This window comes from Camelus dromedarius, chromosome 12 (genome assembly GCF_036321535.1).
Source record: "Camelus dromedarius isolate mCamDro1 chromosome 12, mCamDro1.pat, whole genome shotgun sequence".
In the NCBI taxonomy this organism is placed as follows: domain Eukaryota; kingdom Metazoa; phylum Chordata; class Mammalia; order Artiodactyla; family Camelidae; genus Camelus; species Camelus dromedarius.
Genome location: NC_087447.1, coordinates 34,845,877 through 34,859,962, shown reverse-complemented (window position 1 = coordinate 34,859,962; position 14,086 = coordinate 34,845,877). Strand labels below are relative to the sequence as shown.

The 14,086-nt window shown below is 35.5% G+C and overlaps 1 protein-coding gene across 1 annotated transcript in view; it reads left to right on the top strand.

Annotated features, from left to right (window-relative positions):
• The window catches only part of ZDHHC13 (zinc finger DHHC-type palmitoyltransferase 13), a 44,975-nt gene that overhangs the window by 11,961 nt on the left and 18,928 nt on the right, over window positions 1-14,086 (top strand). Inside the window, exons 3-9 of the mRNA XM_064492512.1 lie at window positions 2,984-3,106; window positions 4,074-4,151; window positions 5,501-5,645; window positions 7,013-7,077; window positions 8,452-8,614; window positions 8,934-9,059; window positions 12,166-12,299. Coding sequence (XP_064348582.1) covers window positions 2,984-3,106; window positions 4,074-4,151; window positions 5,501-5,645; window positions 7,013-7,077; window positions 8,452-8,614; window positions 8,934-9,059; window positions 12,166-12,299 — 834 coding nt within the window. The remainder of the gene's footprint in view (window positions 1-2,983; window positions 3,107-4,073; window positions 4,152-5,500; window positions 5,646-7,012; window positions 7,078-8,451; window positions 8,615-8,933; window positions 9,060-12,165; window positions 12,300-14,086) is intronic.

The window sequence follows — 14,086 nt, the reverse complement described above, 5'->3', positions numbered from 1 at the left end:
TGTTTTATCTCAAGGTTCTGTTGAATTATAATAACATGTATATAGTTTCTGGCACTCCAATGTACACCTTCCTTACCTCATACCCCAGTGATAGTATGTTTGCCATACCAACACCAGAGCACTTAACACACTGCACTTCAGTTGTTTACTATTAGTCTCTCCCATTAGATCATGAGTGGCTTCTTAGCAAAAGCATGTCTTTTTCATCTTTGTAACCCCAGTACTTTTGCACAGTTCCTGTGCTATATTTGATGCCCAATAAATGTTTGTTGAGTGAATAAATGACTTTAAATGACACTAGAACTAGACTTTGACTTTGAAACATAAATCTGAGTCTTTTAAAATGTACTACAATCTAAATATGAAGGTGGGATACAAAAATATCAACTCACACGTGTGTGGGTATTTTAAACATTTATTTATGGAGTACTTTTCCTATACCGGTTGTGCTGGGTGCACTAGAAGAAAGTCACTAAAATAGAAATAGGTTTTCTGACCACTTGAAACGATAGTGGATTGTTCTGCGTGCACTGAAAATGAAGTGTATTTTGAAAGTTTCCCCCTTAAGATCTCCATTTGTGGCTATTTGCATTAAGTCATTTCCAGCATTTTCACCCTCGTGGATCTCACTGATTATTAACATCTACCCTACCTCTTGCCACTGAACATATTTTGAAATATTTTGTCTGTCAGACTATGTTAATTAGTAATCCATTTTCTTAGTAATTAAATATAAACCTCATCAGAGCTTCTAATCTGCATGAAAGAAACTAATGTTACTGCACTAACTTGATATAATTTCTGTCAAAAGCAAAGATGTTTGGTGATTAGTTAACCTGTTTGGCTTTACTGTAGACTAATGTATTTTGTTGGTTAAAAAATAATTGACAGTTATTTGAATTTTCTAATTACTAAATTATATGAAATCTAGAGGCCCTGGGAACCACTACTTTAGGTGAATATGATTTGATATTGTTTATGTTTTTATATTTATATGAAGATGAGAGTGTTCTCAAGGTAAATAGATTATTTGCTTTAACTAGAATGGAAACATTTAAGTGTTTCTCTGCTACCAGTAAAGCTCTTTTATGATAATATGAGATATTAGGTTATATTCACAGGAAATCTCAGTAAAAACTCATTAAATATCTTTCCTAAAACATTCTTCCAATCTTGGACCTTCTCAAGTGGTTATGGGAAGATATTTAGGTAGTATTTGGGAAGGGCAAAAGAGAGCTAGCTAGAATAGGTGTTTGTGTGTTTTCTAAACCACCAAAATCCTAATTAGTATGTACTCCTTTTATATTTCTCACGTGAAGGGAGTATTTCATTTAAAAAGTGGAGAATATAAATATAGGTATCATTATCAACAATTCATTCTCTTATTATTTTCACTTAACATTGTCAAATGGGTATCTCTGTCTTTTAAAAAATGACATAAAGACAGACAGACAGACATGCACACGTGTTTTGGTGAGGCAGAAATTATTTAACAGTGAGGGAAACAGACAGTTGTGCCACTTGGCTTGATTTTGACCCTTGAGCGTGTACTGAAACTTTCAGGTCCTGCTAAATAGAAGTAAGTTTTGAAGAAAATGCTAAATGGTCTGATGGGACTCAGTAGTTTCTGTTGAGAAGAATTAGTGCTAATGAATGGTTTTAACTATTATTATAGCATTGAAAAGAGGTATTTCTCTTCTGTTTTTCATTCTGATAGTCAGTTAAATAACTCTCTTAAATAACCTCTTAAGTCTATCCCTCCTTTTCCATTCCTGTTGCCTCTCTTACTTTAGGCTCCAATTGCTTCTCACCTGTATTTGTTGCAAGAGCCTCTAAACTGGTCTCTCAGTCTTGGCCTCACTCTCCTCTAATTAGCTTCCATACTGCCCTTAATGTGATCTTTCTTAGAACTGAAAGTGTGAATGCTTTCCTCTTTAAACTTTCAGTGGCTTCTCCTTGAACTGTAAAGTCTAAATTGCATAGTATGACAGAGAAGGCCTATGCAGCCTTTGCCTACCTCTTCTAACCTCATCCCTTGCCATTCCCTTTCTTATGCTTTATGCTCCTGCGGTGTTAAATTGCTTCTTTTTCTGTGAACATCATGCAGTTTCGCACCTCTGATTTTTGTACATGGTATTCCCTCTGCCTAAAATGCCTTCCCTTCAGCCTATAAAACATAGCTTGTATATCATGTTCCAGCCTTCAGGAAGGGCTAATCATTCCTTCCTTTTCTGTGCCTATACCTGTCTATATTTTATTGTTGAATTTATCCCATTCCAAGTTTGCTTTTAGTCTCTTCCTTCTTGTGAGGTTATTGCACAGGCTTTGTTTGATTCAGGGATAAGACTGTAGTCAGGAATCAGCACCATGCATTCCTGATGGCTTTGTGGAGGGTCAAATGAAATTTATTGAAGGCAAGCAAATGTGAGTGTTAAAGTTTATTTAAGAAATTAAGTTCAGCTCTAAATGGATTAATCTGATCAGTTGGTAGCCAGTTTACTTTTTTTCTCAAGAACCAGTGGATTTATTTATTTTTTTTTTGAGAGATAAAACCGTTTTAAAATTTACATAATGTACTGTTCATTGTTTCTAAGAATAGTTTAGAGCTTTAGCTTTTTAAACTCATAGTTATCAAGGGAATAAAGCCAACCACAAAATAAGAATCAACAGAATGCAGTAATCCAATCATAAAGGACAGTCAAATGTGCTTATACATATTCAAGAAATTAATCATCTAAGTTATAAATAGTAGGTAGTTCACTTGTGTCCTTTTTTTAGATTCCACATATAAACAATATCTTATTAGTCAGGTTTACTTTTATTGTTTGACTTTACAATCCATCCTCTTTATGAATATCTGTTAATTATTGTGTTTCTATGTTGCCTGAAAGATTGGATAAAGATATATTTAAAGGAAGAAATTTTGATATTTGAAATTATTTTGATGATATCAATTATGCCTTTTTTTTCCCTCTTACTTGAGATATGGGATTTTTGAACGATGTAAGGAGTTGGTAGAAGCAGGATATGATGTCAGGCAACCGGACAGAGAAAATGTGTCACTTCTTCATTGGGCTGCTATTAACAACAGACTGGATCTTGTAAAGTAAGATGGGATATATGTGTGTTGTTTGTGTATTTATAATTCTGACCTCTCTTTCATTTGTCTATTTTCTTCAAATGCAAGTCTGAATGTTGAACCATCTCTAATCCTTTATTGTAAATGAATACTTGAAACTTTGTGCGATGTAAATTAGTTATCATAGTGTTGAAAAGGACCTTAGAGATCGCCTGGACCAGGACTCTCTTGGGCCCCAAAAGGAAAATTAAAAATAAAGCCACAGAGGCCCTTCAGAAAGATAAATTTCAGGCAATGAAATTAAACATTTTTTGAAAACTAGAAGCATAATACTCACAGGCAGACTCCTTTTCTGTGGAAATAAACTGGTGTATTGTTTAGGTAATACAATATATGAAGCACAGCTTTGAACTCATGAAACTAATTCCTGTAAACCACAGAAGAAAATGTCTCTTTACCTTAAAGATTCACTTTATATAGTGTAATCCCATCTGTGCCCCCCAAATGGAGACTGAAACTCTCAAAATGTCTAACTTTTCTGAAAGGATTTTGACTTAATGTTTTGCTACTTAATTTTGGAATTCATTCCAACATAGTAATTCTAATTTTAAACTGTTAAAAGTGACATCATTTTACCTTTCTTCTTGCAAGTTATGTAGAATATCTGTGGTAGGAGCCTTTTGAATATAAACCATTTTAGGAGTGTTGAGGTGGTTTGCACATGCAGAGAGTGGTTATTATGTTTGGTGTATAGTTATAATGGAATGCTCATGACAGCAGGAGTGATTACTTACATGCTGAAGAGTATTTCACTGGGATCTGTTTGATGCTATTGTGTGAACCTTTTGGACTTCTGTAGATCTGAGTGTTTTTTAGGGGGGTGGTTATTACTGTATTTTCTGTTTTCCAATATGTCTGTTATTAAGAACAACTGATGTTTCTTTCTCAGTTTGAATTTAAAGTTTTAAATCTTATTTATGTTTGCTTTTAACAGGTTTTATATTTCAAAAGGTGCTGTGGTAGATCAGTTGGGTGGAGATTTAAATTCAACTCCTCTTCACTGGGCCATCAGGTAAAGGTTTCTTTAAACACTGAAATTGCTGTTCAAAATCAAAAGTGACTTAAACTCATTTTCTGAATGTTACAGACTGGCACTTTCCAATAGAATTTTCTGTGACGATGGTAATGTTCTATTCTGTGATGTCTGATATGGTAGCCACTAGCCACATGTGAAATGTGAAGTATGGCTAATGCAACTAAGGAATTGAAGTTTTAATTTTATTTAATTTTAACTAATTTGAATTTAAATAGCTACATATGGCTAGTAGTCCATAGTGTAAATTGCATTTACAGACCATTTGAAAGGCTCGCTCTTTTTTCCCTTCATTTAAAAAAAAAAAATCAGTTTCACAGAATTTCCAGAGATGATGTTTTTGTGTTTAATTTAGGGCTCCTCTATGATGTTCAAACTCAAATATGTGTATTATGTTTTATGATAAAAATAAATATCTCTTTTATTTGATCATATGGGTAGCTGTGATAGTTCAGGGAACTGTGAACTTAGTTCTTTTCTCTGATAGGTATTGGCTGTCTGAAGCTGAGGTTAATAAGTGCCTGTCTTGATACTTAAAAACTTTCTTTTTCCAAAATGGTTATATCATTTTATTTTATTTACTTATTTTTTCCATTTTTTTAATTGAAGCATAGTCAGTTTACAACATTGTGTCAATTTCTGGTGAATGGCATAATGTTTCAGTCATACATATACATACATGTATTCCTTTTTATCTTTCATTTTAACTCCACTTTCTGTGGTGGGTGTTATTGACATGAACCTGAAACTAAAGTAAATAATTGTTCATTGGGGGCAAGGAATTGAATCTTTTCTCCATAACCAAGAATTTTTAGGAATCTAGGGTTAGCTCATTCCCATTAAGCTGCTGAGTGCAGTGCTTTACAGAGAAATGAGCTGTATTCAAATAAAAATATGTAGCTCCTAAGAATAAGATTATCACAGTGTACCTGCAGCCTATGAATGTTATATTTCAATATATCTGCTTCATGATTATTTTTTGTTTTTAAAATAGGAACATTGAAGTCTAAGTGGTTTTTAAATTTCCATTTTTACTGTTAGTTATATAAAATTATTTACACATGGTAGCAACGTAAGGTTTAAGGTAGATAGGGAGGTTATTAAGTTTATTACCTGCAGTCAAGAAGGACTGTCCAGATAGTTCCAAGTTTGGAACATCTAAGACATTTAGAGAATCTCCAGTGTTTTAAAAATCTCTGTACTGTTAGGAAATACTTTTTATATCTAATCAGGATCCTTCATGTCTTAGGAATATTAATTTCTTCCTGAATTTTTTTTCTTTTTTGCATGCTACAGAATACAGTATAATTTTTGTCCTCTATTTACAGACAAGGACATTTACCTATGGTCATATTATTACTGCAGTATGGTGCGGACCCCACGCTCATCGATGGAGAGGGATTCAGCAGCATCCACCTGGCGGTATTATTTCAACGCATGCCCATTATAGCATATCTCATCTCAAAAGGACAGGTGTGTTTTGAAACGTTATCTTGTAGTCCAGCCATTGTAAATCTGGAGGGACTTGCAGAATGATTACTAGTAGTCTGTCCTGATTTTTAAAGTAGAAGTTATAGATATCCAAATGTTCAAATATTAGCCTCGGTAGGTCTAGCTATTGAATACTGCTTTTCCAGCCTCATTGGAGCAAAAAGGATGGGTCATTTAGTTCAGTAACATGTAATAGATGTTTCTGAAACTTGTAAGCCTGTAATAGTTTTCCTTATGATCCCAGCAATTTGCAGAGTTTTTCAAAAACGTGACTTCAAAGCCTGTATTTTTCTTCTGGTTGAATCTAGAAATGGAAGTCAGATCACTCAATTAACCCGTCATTAGCTTTCATTATTTGAGTCCAAATGGAGACCAATTTGAATGTGCGCTTCTTATTGTTCTCTAAAGTAATTCCATGAAAAATGACTTGCCTTAAGAGGCATCCATTTATGGCACAAGTTAAATTATAGGTTGTTGGCAGTGGGAGTTTCACTGTCACTATACTTGCCAGGGATATGCTTTCTGGTAGCAAGTAGTTTATGTATCAATAGGCTCGCCTGTAAAGGCATGGAAACATGTTTGCACAAATGCTGTTGGAATGATCGTGTTCTCTTTAAATAAGCACTTTCTCTTAGACTTAGCCAGTTGGAGTAGAATAATTATAACCTCCTGGGTCTCATTTTGGAAAGATGTGTGAGGCGTCATCCTTTTTCCTTCTCTTTGGGCTCCTTCCTCCAAGGCCCATAAGAATATTCAGTAATTGATTCTTTTTTTCCACTTGGTTGAGGTATTATTTTAAACCTCAAATCTGGGCCCATTTTGTTAAATGTTCTGTTTTATTAAAAGCATACCTTCACCGAAATATGATTTCCTTTTTTCCCCCTATATTCTGGAAAATAGAAAAGAATTTTTCATGTTTGCCGCAGAAGACTGAGAGTTCACTATTACTGGAAGTGTTTAAGCAGAGACTGGATGACTTTGTGTAAAAGATGATAGTGTGAATTAATGTGTCAGCTAAAGTCTAAACTAGATGACTTCTAAGGTCCCTACTGTCTCTTATTTTTGATGGTGATTATCAACATTATTCTCTTTTCCTTAGCTCTCCCATTCACAACATACATTTAAAGTCATATATTCATATTTTCCCTTTAAAAGTATTTTGTAGGAATCAATCAGTTTTTACCCTATGGATGTGAAGCAGAACACTTCTTTTATTCAAATGATATTTGAACCCTTCTTGTAGACACAATGGTGGTTTTAAATGTATTAAAATGATACTTGTACTAAGAGAGGAAGGAGAAATTGAACTGTGTTTACAGTTAGGCTGATTGACCCTTCTTTTTGAACAGAGTGTGAATATGACAGATTTGAATGGGCAGACACCTCTCATGTTATCAGCTCACAAAGTACTTGGGTAAGTGAATTTAATTGAACTGCCTTATTCTGATCCTTGATTCTAGCAATTTAAGTATCTTTGTCTATGTGAAATGATACAACATTCTGAAGAAGAAGAAAATAAGGTTTTCTATCTTGTGACTATGATATAGACTTTTAATGGAGTTGTTAGAGAAGCACCATTGAAATAAATTTTCTCTTTTCTGATAGCTTTGGGGAAAAGTTTGAAAGCTGCTAATAAGAAAAAATTTTTTGCAGAACAGGTAGAGATTCCATAGCATATACTTATTAACATGATTTCCAGTTCTTAGTTTACATTTTTCAAGAATGGCTACAAGTTTAAATGCTCCCATAATTTGACATCTAGATGATAAATATGCTTTCCAGAAAACAGTGAATTTTGAGATTCTCTAACATTGTTGACTGCTCTGAAAATATTAATTGTAACTAATCTATGAAAATAGTCTGTTGATGTGTTCATATCAGGTACATATTTAAGTTTTTCTGTGTATTTATTTTTCACATACATGTGATTAATGAACACCATATTACCCAGCTTCTGGTATTCTTTTATTCAAATACACACTACAGTTTGCTCTTTATCAGTATTGTTTCCAGTGTTTTCTTAATTTCTGATTCAGCTTTTACTTAGGACGTCTTTCCTAGGAACTGAGTTAGTTCTGATGCAATTTCCTTTTTGTTCATGGAGTGGTGGGGTTGGGGATAGAATTTTGTCAAAAAGCATGTTGTTATCTTTTATGATAACTCTGAAGTTAAGTGTAACATTTACAAATCTGGATAGAATAAGTAAAGTAGTATATCATTTTATTAAAGGAATCTCTTGAGTAGTCACAAAAGAAGAGAAAGTATTGAAGATGAAGTAAAAATATTTTATTGAATTCTGCTTTCAAGTCCATAACTTTCAATGATAAACAAATCTTTTAGGGCAGTATTTATACCACTGTATGTAATAATTGGCTGGAAAGAGAATGTGAACTTAGCTTTTGGTTTATCTTTACAAATATAATGTTTTACATTTAATTTTTTAATTAGATAAATAACTTAGCATTTAATGTAGGCCAAAGTTAAATTCATAGTTTAAAAAAAAGCCAATAGAACAACATGAAAGGAAAAGTTTGAAAAACAAAAGCAATTATTCTACTGTATTAATGTTAAAATTACATTATATAGCAGACTGTCATTTAATAGATATCTCTTGGAGCAAGGAGGTTGCACCTTTCCTGTTAACACCTAGAATAGAACTCTGCACAGGGAAGTTCCTCAGCTTTCAGAATACTTACCAACTGGTTCATTGACAGGGTCATTGTTTTCATTTACCCTTCAAATCATTCATTTTTCTAATACCCCTTGGTATTTTATTGTTTTGAGACAGGCCAGAACCAACTGGATTTCTTTTAAAGTTTAATCCTTCTCTAAACGTCGTTGATAAAATACACCAAAACACTCCACTCCACTGGGCAGTTGCAGCAGGAAATGTTAATGCTGTTGATAAACTCTTAGAAGCTGGTTCTAGCCTGGATATCCGAAATGTTAAGGTATGACCAGGTTTTTATCTCCCTTAGTTTATTGTATCTACGGTTAGTAGACTGGTACATTAACATAAAGATAAGCTATACATACGTTTTCAGTTACCACAAGATAGGTATAAACAATAATAGTTTGCTGCCCTTGGAATAAATACATTGAACCTATGATTCTGGTGATTTTTTAAATAAAATGTTTATCACCTGTGCTATATCAAAAATATAATCGAAGAAAATGAAAACTAATATATGTATGTTCATGTACGACTGAAGCCTTATGCTGTACACCAGAAATTGACACAACATTGCTCTCTCTTTTTTTTTTTTTTAGGGAGAAACACCCCTTGATATGGCTCTGCAAAACAGAAATCGGCTCATTATTCACATGCTAAAAACAGAGGCCAAAATGCGAGCCAACAAAAACTTCAGACTTTGGAGGTGGCTGCAGAAATGCGAGGTACTTTCATACAGGGCCTATTCTGTGGGCTGTGAGAACTGTTTTGTTCATTTGTCTTTGTTTTTTAAGGCACCAGAGAGTTGGCCTAGTGCTGCATTGTATCTCCTGATAAAATCTTTTCTATATATCCCATAACCCAAAGTTGGAAATTTGGCACTTTCATTGGCAATTTATTGTTGGTCCTTAGCTAGATGGCTCTAAAGCCACATGTTACCTTGTGTATATCATGGCATACTTCCACATGTATTTAATGAGTGAACTGAAACACAGATGATTTAGATTCTTAGAGAAGCAAAAGGAAAAATACCTTGTTGCACAGAAATTTAATAGGAGCTTTTCTTAAAGAACTTTTTCCTATTAAAATTTTTTTCAAAGGGAAGATAGTAACATTCAAAACATTTTGTTAGAATTGTGAGGAACTAGACTTTTAAAAATCACAGTATTGCAAACTTCAAGCATATGGTGTTACTTCATTAAATAAAAAACATTTGAATTCCGAGAGGTGAAACCCAATTTTATTCTTTTTTTAATTTGGCAGTTCTTCTGGGTGGTGTTCTTCTAAAGTTAAAAGTGAACGGAGTGATAGAAAAAGTCAGGATGTTCAACTTACTCTCATGAATGCCCAACACAATCTAAGTCATAACAGGGAGTATAATTCAAATTGTTAAAATGGGGTATTGAATTAATTCCATGATAGATTGCATCATCTTATCTGATAATAATTAGTAGTTATACTTTCAGAATGATTCTTTTCTTTTTTTAATGGAGGTGCTTAGTATTGAGCCCAGGACCTTGTGCATGCTAAGCATGCACTGTACTGCTAAGCTATACAATCCCCTACCTGAATGATTCTAAATTAACAGGCATGAGATTTCTATGCAGAGGGTCATCATGAATACTACACCTGTTTTGCAGTTAGGTATGCAGAGGGAGAGAGAGAGAAGTTACTCCTCAGCCTCCTTTGCCAACTCCCCTGCTTCCCCCCCCCCACCCCTTATTGGTAGCGTGCCCCAGGGTTTTGTCCTTGGACTTCTCTTCAATGTAGTCATTCCCTTGGTGATTTCATGTGCTTCCATGGCTTTAAAAGCCATCTATATGTTGACAGCTCCCAAAGTTATCTGTAGTTCATTCCTTTCCAGACTTGTATATTCAGTTATCTACTTGATCTATCCAGTTCACTGTCCATTAAGCATTGTCAGCATAACAAATCCAAAACTGAGCTCCTGATCTCTCCACTGCCCCCATCTATTCTGTGTACAGCTTTTCCCATCTTAGTTGGTAGCACATCCCACTCTCCAGTCATCTTTGCCTTTTCTCTGTCATACCACGTATCCAGTCCATCAGAAAAACATAATGGCTAGTTCTGCCCTCGGCGTATGTCCAGAATCTGACACTTCTCACTACTTCACCATGGCACTTTGGTCCAGCCACCATTATCTTTCATGCGGATTTCTGCAGCTATCTGACATCTCCCAGCCCCTACTCCCCTCTGATGTCTTCTCAACAGAGCAGCCAGATGAATCTTAAAATGTAAGTCACATGCTATCATTCATCTGCTCAGAGTCCTGTGATGTCTCCCCCTTTCTCCCAGAATGAAAGCCAAAATCCTTACAATGGTTTACAAGGCTCTGTGTGATCCAGCTTTTTATATACCATAAAATTCACTTAGTACATTTGTCTGTCTTCCCCTGCTGGAATTTAAGCTCCATGATTGTACAGTGAATTTAATTGTAAATTCATTGTGTTCCAAGTGCCTAGAGCAGTGCCTAGTATAGGGTATGCGCTAGAATATTTGTTGAATGAGTAAACTGTGTGGCTTATCTTTGAATGTTATATCTGGGATTAAAATTTTGAGATCCACCTTTAATTCTTATTTGTGTTCTGAGATTATGTTGCTTATAGATTCTAAGTTTACCTTTTGAAAAAAATCTAAACTTGTGCATTTTGTTATGCAAATTAGAATTAGAGGCATATTAAAGGTTTGATATCATGGGAAATTATCCATCTTCAGAATAGGGCTTTGAAAAGCAAAAATTGAAGAAGATAGGGCAAATATATTTTCCTCCTTTGCTGTTGCAAGAGCCCTGCTTGCTTCCAGGGTCATGTATATTGCAGTTAAGGAACTGCATTGCGTAGGTGTGGCGCCTGGCTTCAATGCAGATAGCCCCACTGACGATCTGTGGGTGTTTCATTCTTTTATTTTTGCTAGAATAAACCTGAATTATTAGCATCCTGAGGATGTGTCTCAGTCTTTGGCCTCCATGTGACATTTGACACTGAGAACCACTCCCTTCTTGAAATTCTCTTCCCTGGCTTTACTAGAACCTTTCTTCTGCCCTCATCTTGCCTTTCTGCTCACACTGATCACTCTTTCTTACTTACCTTTTTGGGTGTAGCTTGTTCCCCTTAAAAGTTTCTGCTGGCCAAAATTCTGTCCCTTTCTACCTGTACACACTCCTCGGGATGTTGTTCATTCATAACTTTCCCACCTGTACACTAATGAATACCAAGTTTTCTTCTGCATGGTTGGTCTGCTTTTCTGACTCCTGGCTGTTTCCTAGTCAGTAGGCATCTAAAATTCCAGATGCCCTAAATGAAACTCATCTTTTCTGCACAGTTGTTCCCTCTAACCTTCTTTATTAGGGGATAGCCCCATCTGGTACCCAGGTTGGAACTCTTGTATTCTCTCCTTTGAGTCTTGGGTGCTTTAATTTTTGTGTGGTCTTTTTGTCTTGCTTTATGCTTTCTTACATATAATGCTGTTTGAAAGAAATTATTTTTTTTTAAATCTCAGCTATCATGAACACTTTTCTTAAAAGACTGCCATTTCTTGGAGTGGAAGGAAGCAAAACAAAACAAAACATGTTTAAACCACATTTTATAAAATGTAAGGCTTTTAGAAGATTGTTTGCAGGATTTGGAATTTCTCAAACTTCAAATTTGTCAATCAGCAGTTTCGAAAAAAAAACTATATTCTGCTGTTGTATTAATTGTTATTGTATAATATATTTAGGAAGTAGCTCTTCTATTGAACTAATTATTATTAGAGTCTCAGGAGATAAAAATCCATAAAGTTAATCCTTCAAAATTCTGAATCTCTTAACAGCTCTTCCTGCTGCTGATGCTTTCTGTGACTACCATGTGGGCCGTTGGGTACATACTGGACTTCAATTCAGATTCTTGGCTTTTGAAAGGATCTCTTCTAGTAACATTGTTTTTTCTGACATCTTTGTTTCCAAGGTGTGTATATTAGTCTTTGTAAGACTGATTATCGCATTTCCAATCTGAGTGCTTATTTCTATTATTAATTGGCTGAAATCAGATATTTTTATTAAACTATGAATGCTACTTATCACATAGAAATATCCTCAGGGTGAGAGAGAAGGGCTTTGGTGGCATATGATTTGACTGGAAGCAAATTGGTCAATCCAGTAATTCAAATGAATTGACAATTGGTGGAAAATAAATATCCTACCTAGCTCACCTTTTAAATTGTTAGTTTTGGTGAACAATGGGGAGATTTTTGTAACTATTTGGCATCTTGAGGTATTTTTGCTCATTTTTCAGAAATTTTGTTGTTTCCTTTTCTAAACCTAAATTCATTTTGAGCTGGTTATTTTTACTCTTAGTGTTTTTTAGTTGAAACAACTTAATTAAATCATAAGAAGTTATAAAATAGTAACTATGGTATGGTTCTAGTTTTTGGACACTATTCATGCAAGATTATATATAGTCACTGGTTAAGAGTTAGAGTGCCTGGGTTCAAGTCAAGCTTTACCACACAGCCGTCCGACCTTGAACAAGTTGCTTTACCTCTCTGTGCCTCAGTTTCTTCATCTTCATAAAATGAGGATGATAATTGTGACAGTGCCTGCTTCATGATTTATATGTATACCGTGGTAGACCCCTGGCTGACACACAGTGCTCAATAATCGCATCACACCCCAATCTCTTCTTCACGCCTCCCTTTCCCAGAAGAGTGGTATCCAGTTCCTCACGGGAATAATGGGTGTCACCCTCGGATTGCTGTCCTCTTCTCTTCTACCCTTCTCCTTACCTCCCACACCCAGCGCATTACCAAGGCCTTCCTGCTCCACCTCAGTTGGTCTGTGATCTCCGTCTCTTCAGCCAGACCAACCTCCTAACTGGTCTCCTGACTCCAGCTCTTGTCCCCCTACAGGTCGTCCTCACCTAGCAATCAGTGTGGTCTTTTCAAAAAGCAAACCGGTTTCTGTCTTTTCTCCCTATGTCAAGCCCTCCAGTGGCTTTTCCTTGTTCTCAGAATGCAACCCGCACTCCTTGCCTGTGAGGTATTATGTGATTCATTCCCTCCCTTCTGACATCTCTTCCCTTCACTGCCCTTGAGCTTCTTTCTCTTTCTAGAACACATCAAGCTCATGCCCACCCGGAGCCCTGGTTCTTGCTTGTGCCTGTGTGAAGTGTTCTGATACCACATTGTTGCCCAGCGGGAGACGTCACTCAGGACTCACTTCCAATGTCCCTGACTGGCTCTTCCGGGTCACTCCATTGTGTTTTCTTCATGACTCTTAGTCACCGTTTCCTACAATGTGAGGCCCAAACAAGCAGGACACTTGTCTCTCCTGTTGAACATTTTCAGTCACTGAGTGAAAGAGAATGCAACGACAATGATGCCTAGAAAAGACTAAAAGGAAATGGAGTGTTGCTCACTTCAGGGTCGATTATAGTATTCCTATGTCCTTCTTTTGCTTACCAGCATTTTGTAGAAGCATGAGCTGCTTTTGTCATAACAGAAGACAAAGCATTAGAGGAATTTTACTCCTTGGTCACTCAAGAACAGGACAGAAGACTGGAAGTGAATTAGAATTAAAATGTTAAATAAAAGCTCAAATTTCTGAAAAATAGCAAAATGCCTAAAATTGCCTCCTATTCAGAAAACTTAGAGATATTCATTTGTTTTCCACTAACTGAATTGACTTGTTCTTCAAATAAATTAGAAGCCGAATTACAATCATCACTTTTTCTTTTTCTTGCAGGGAGAAAGCAAA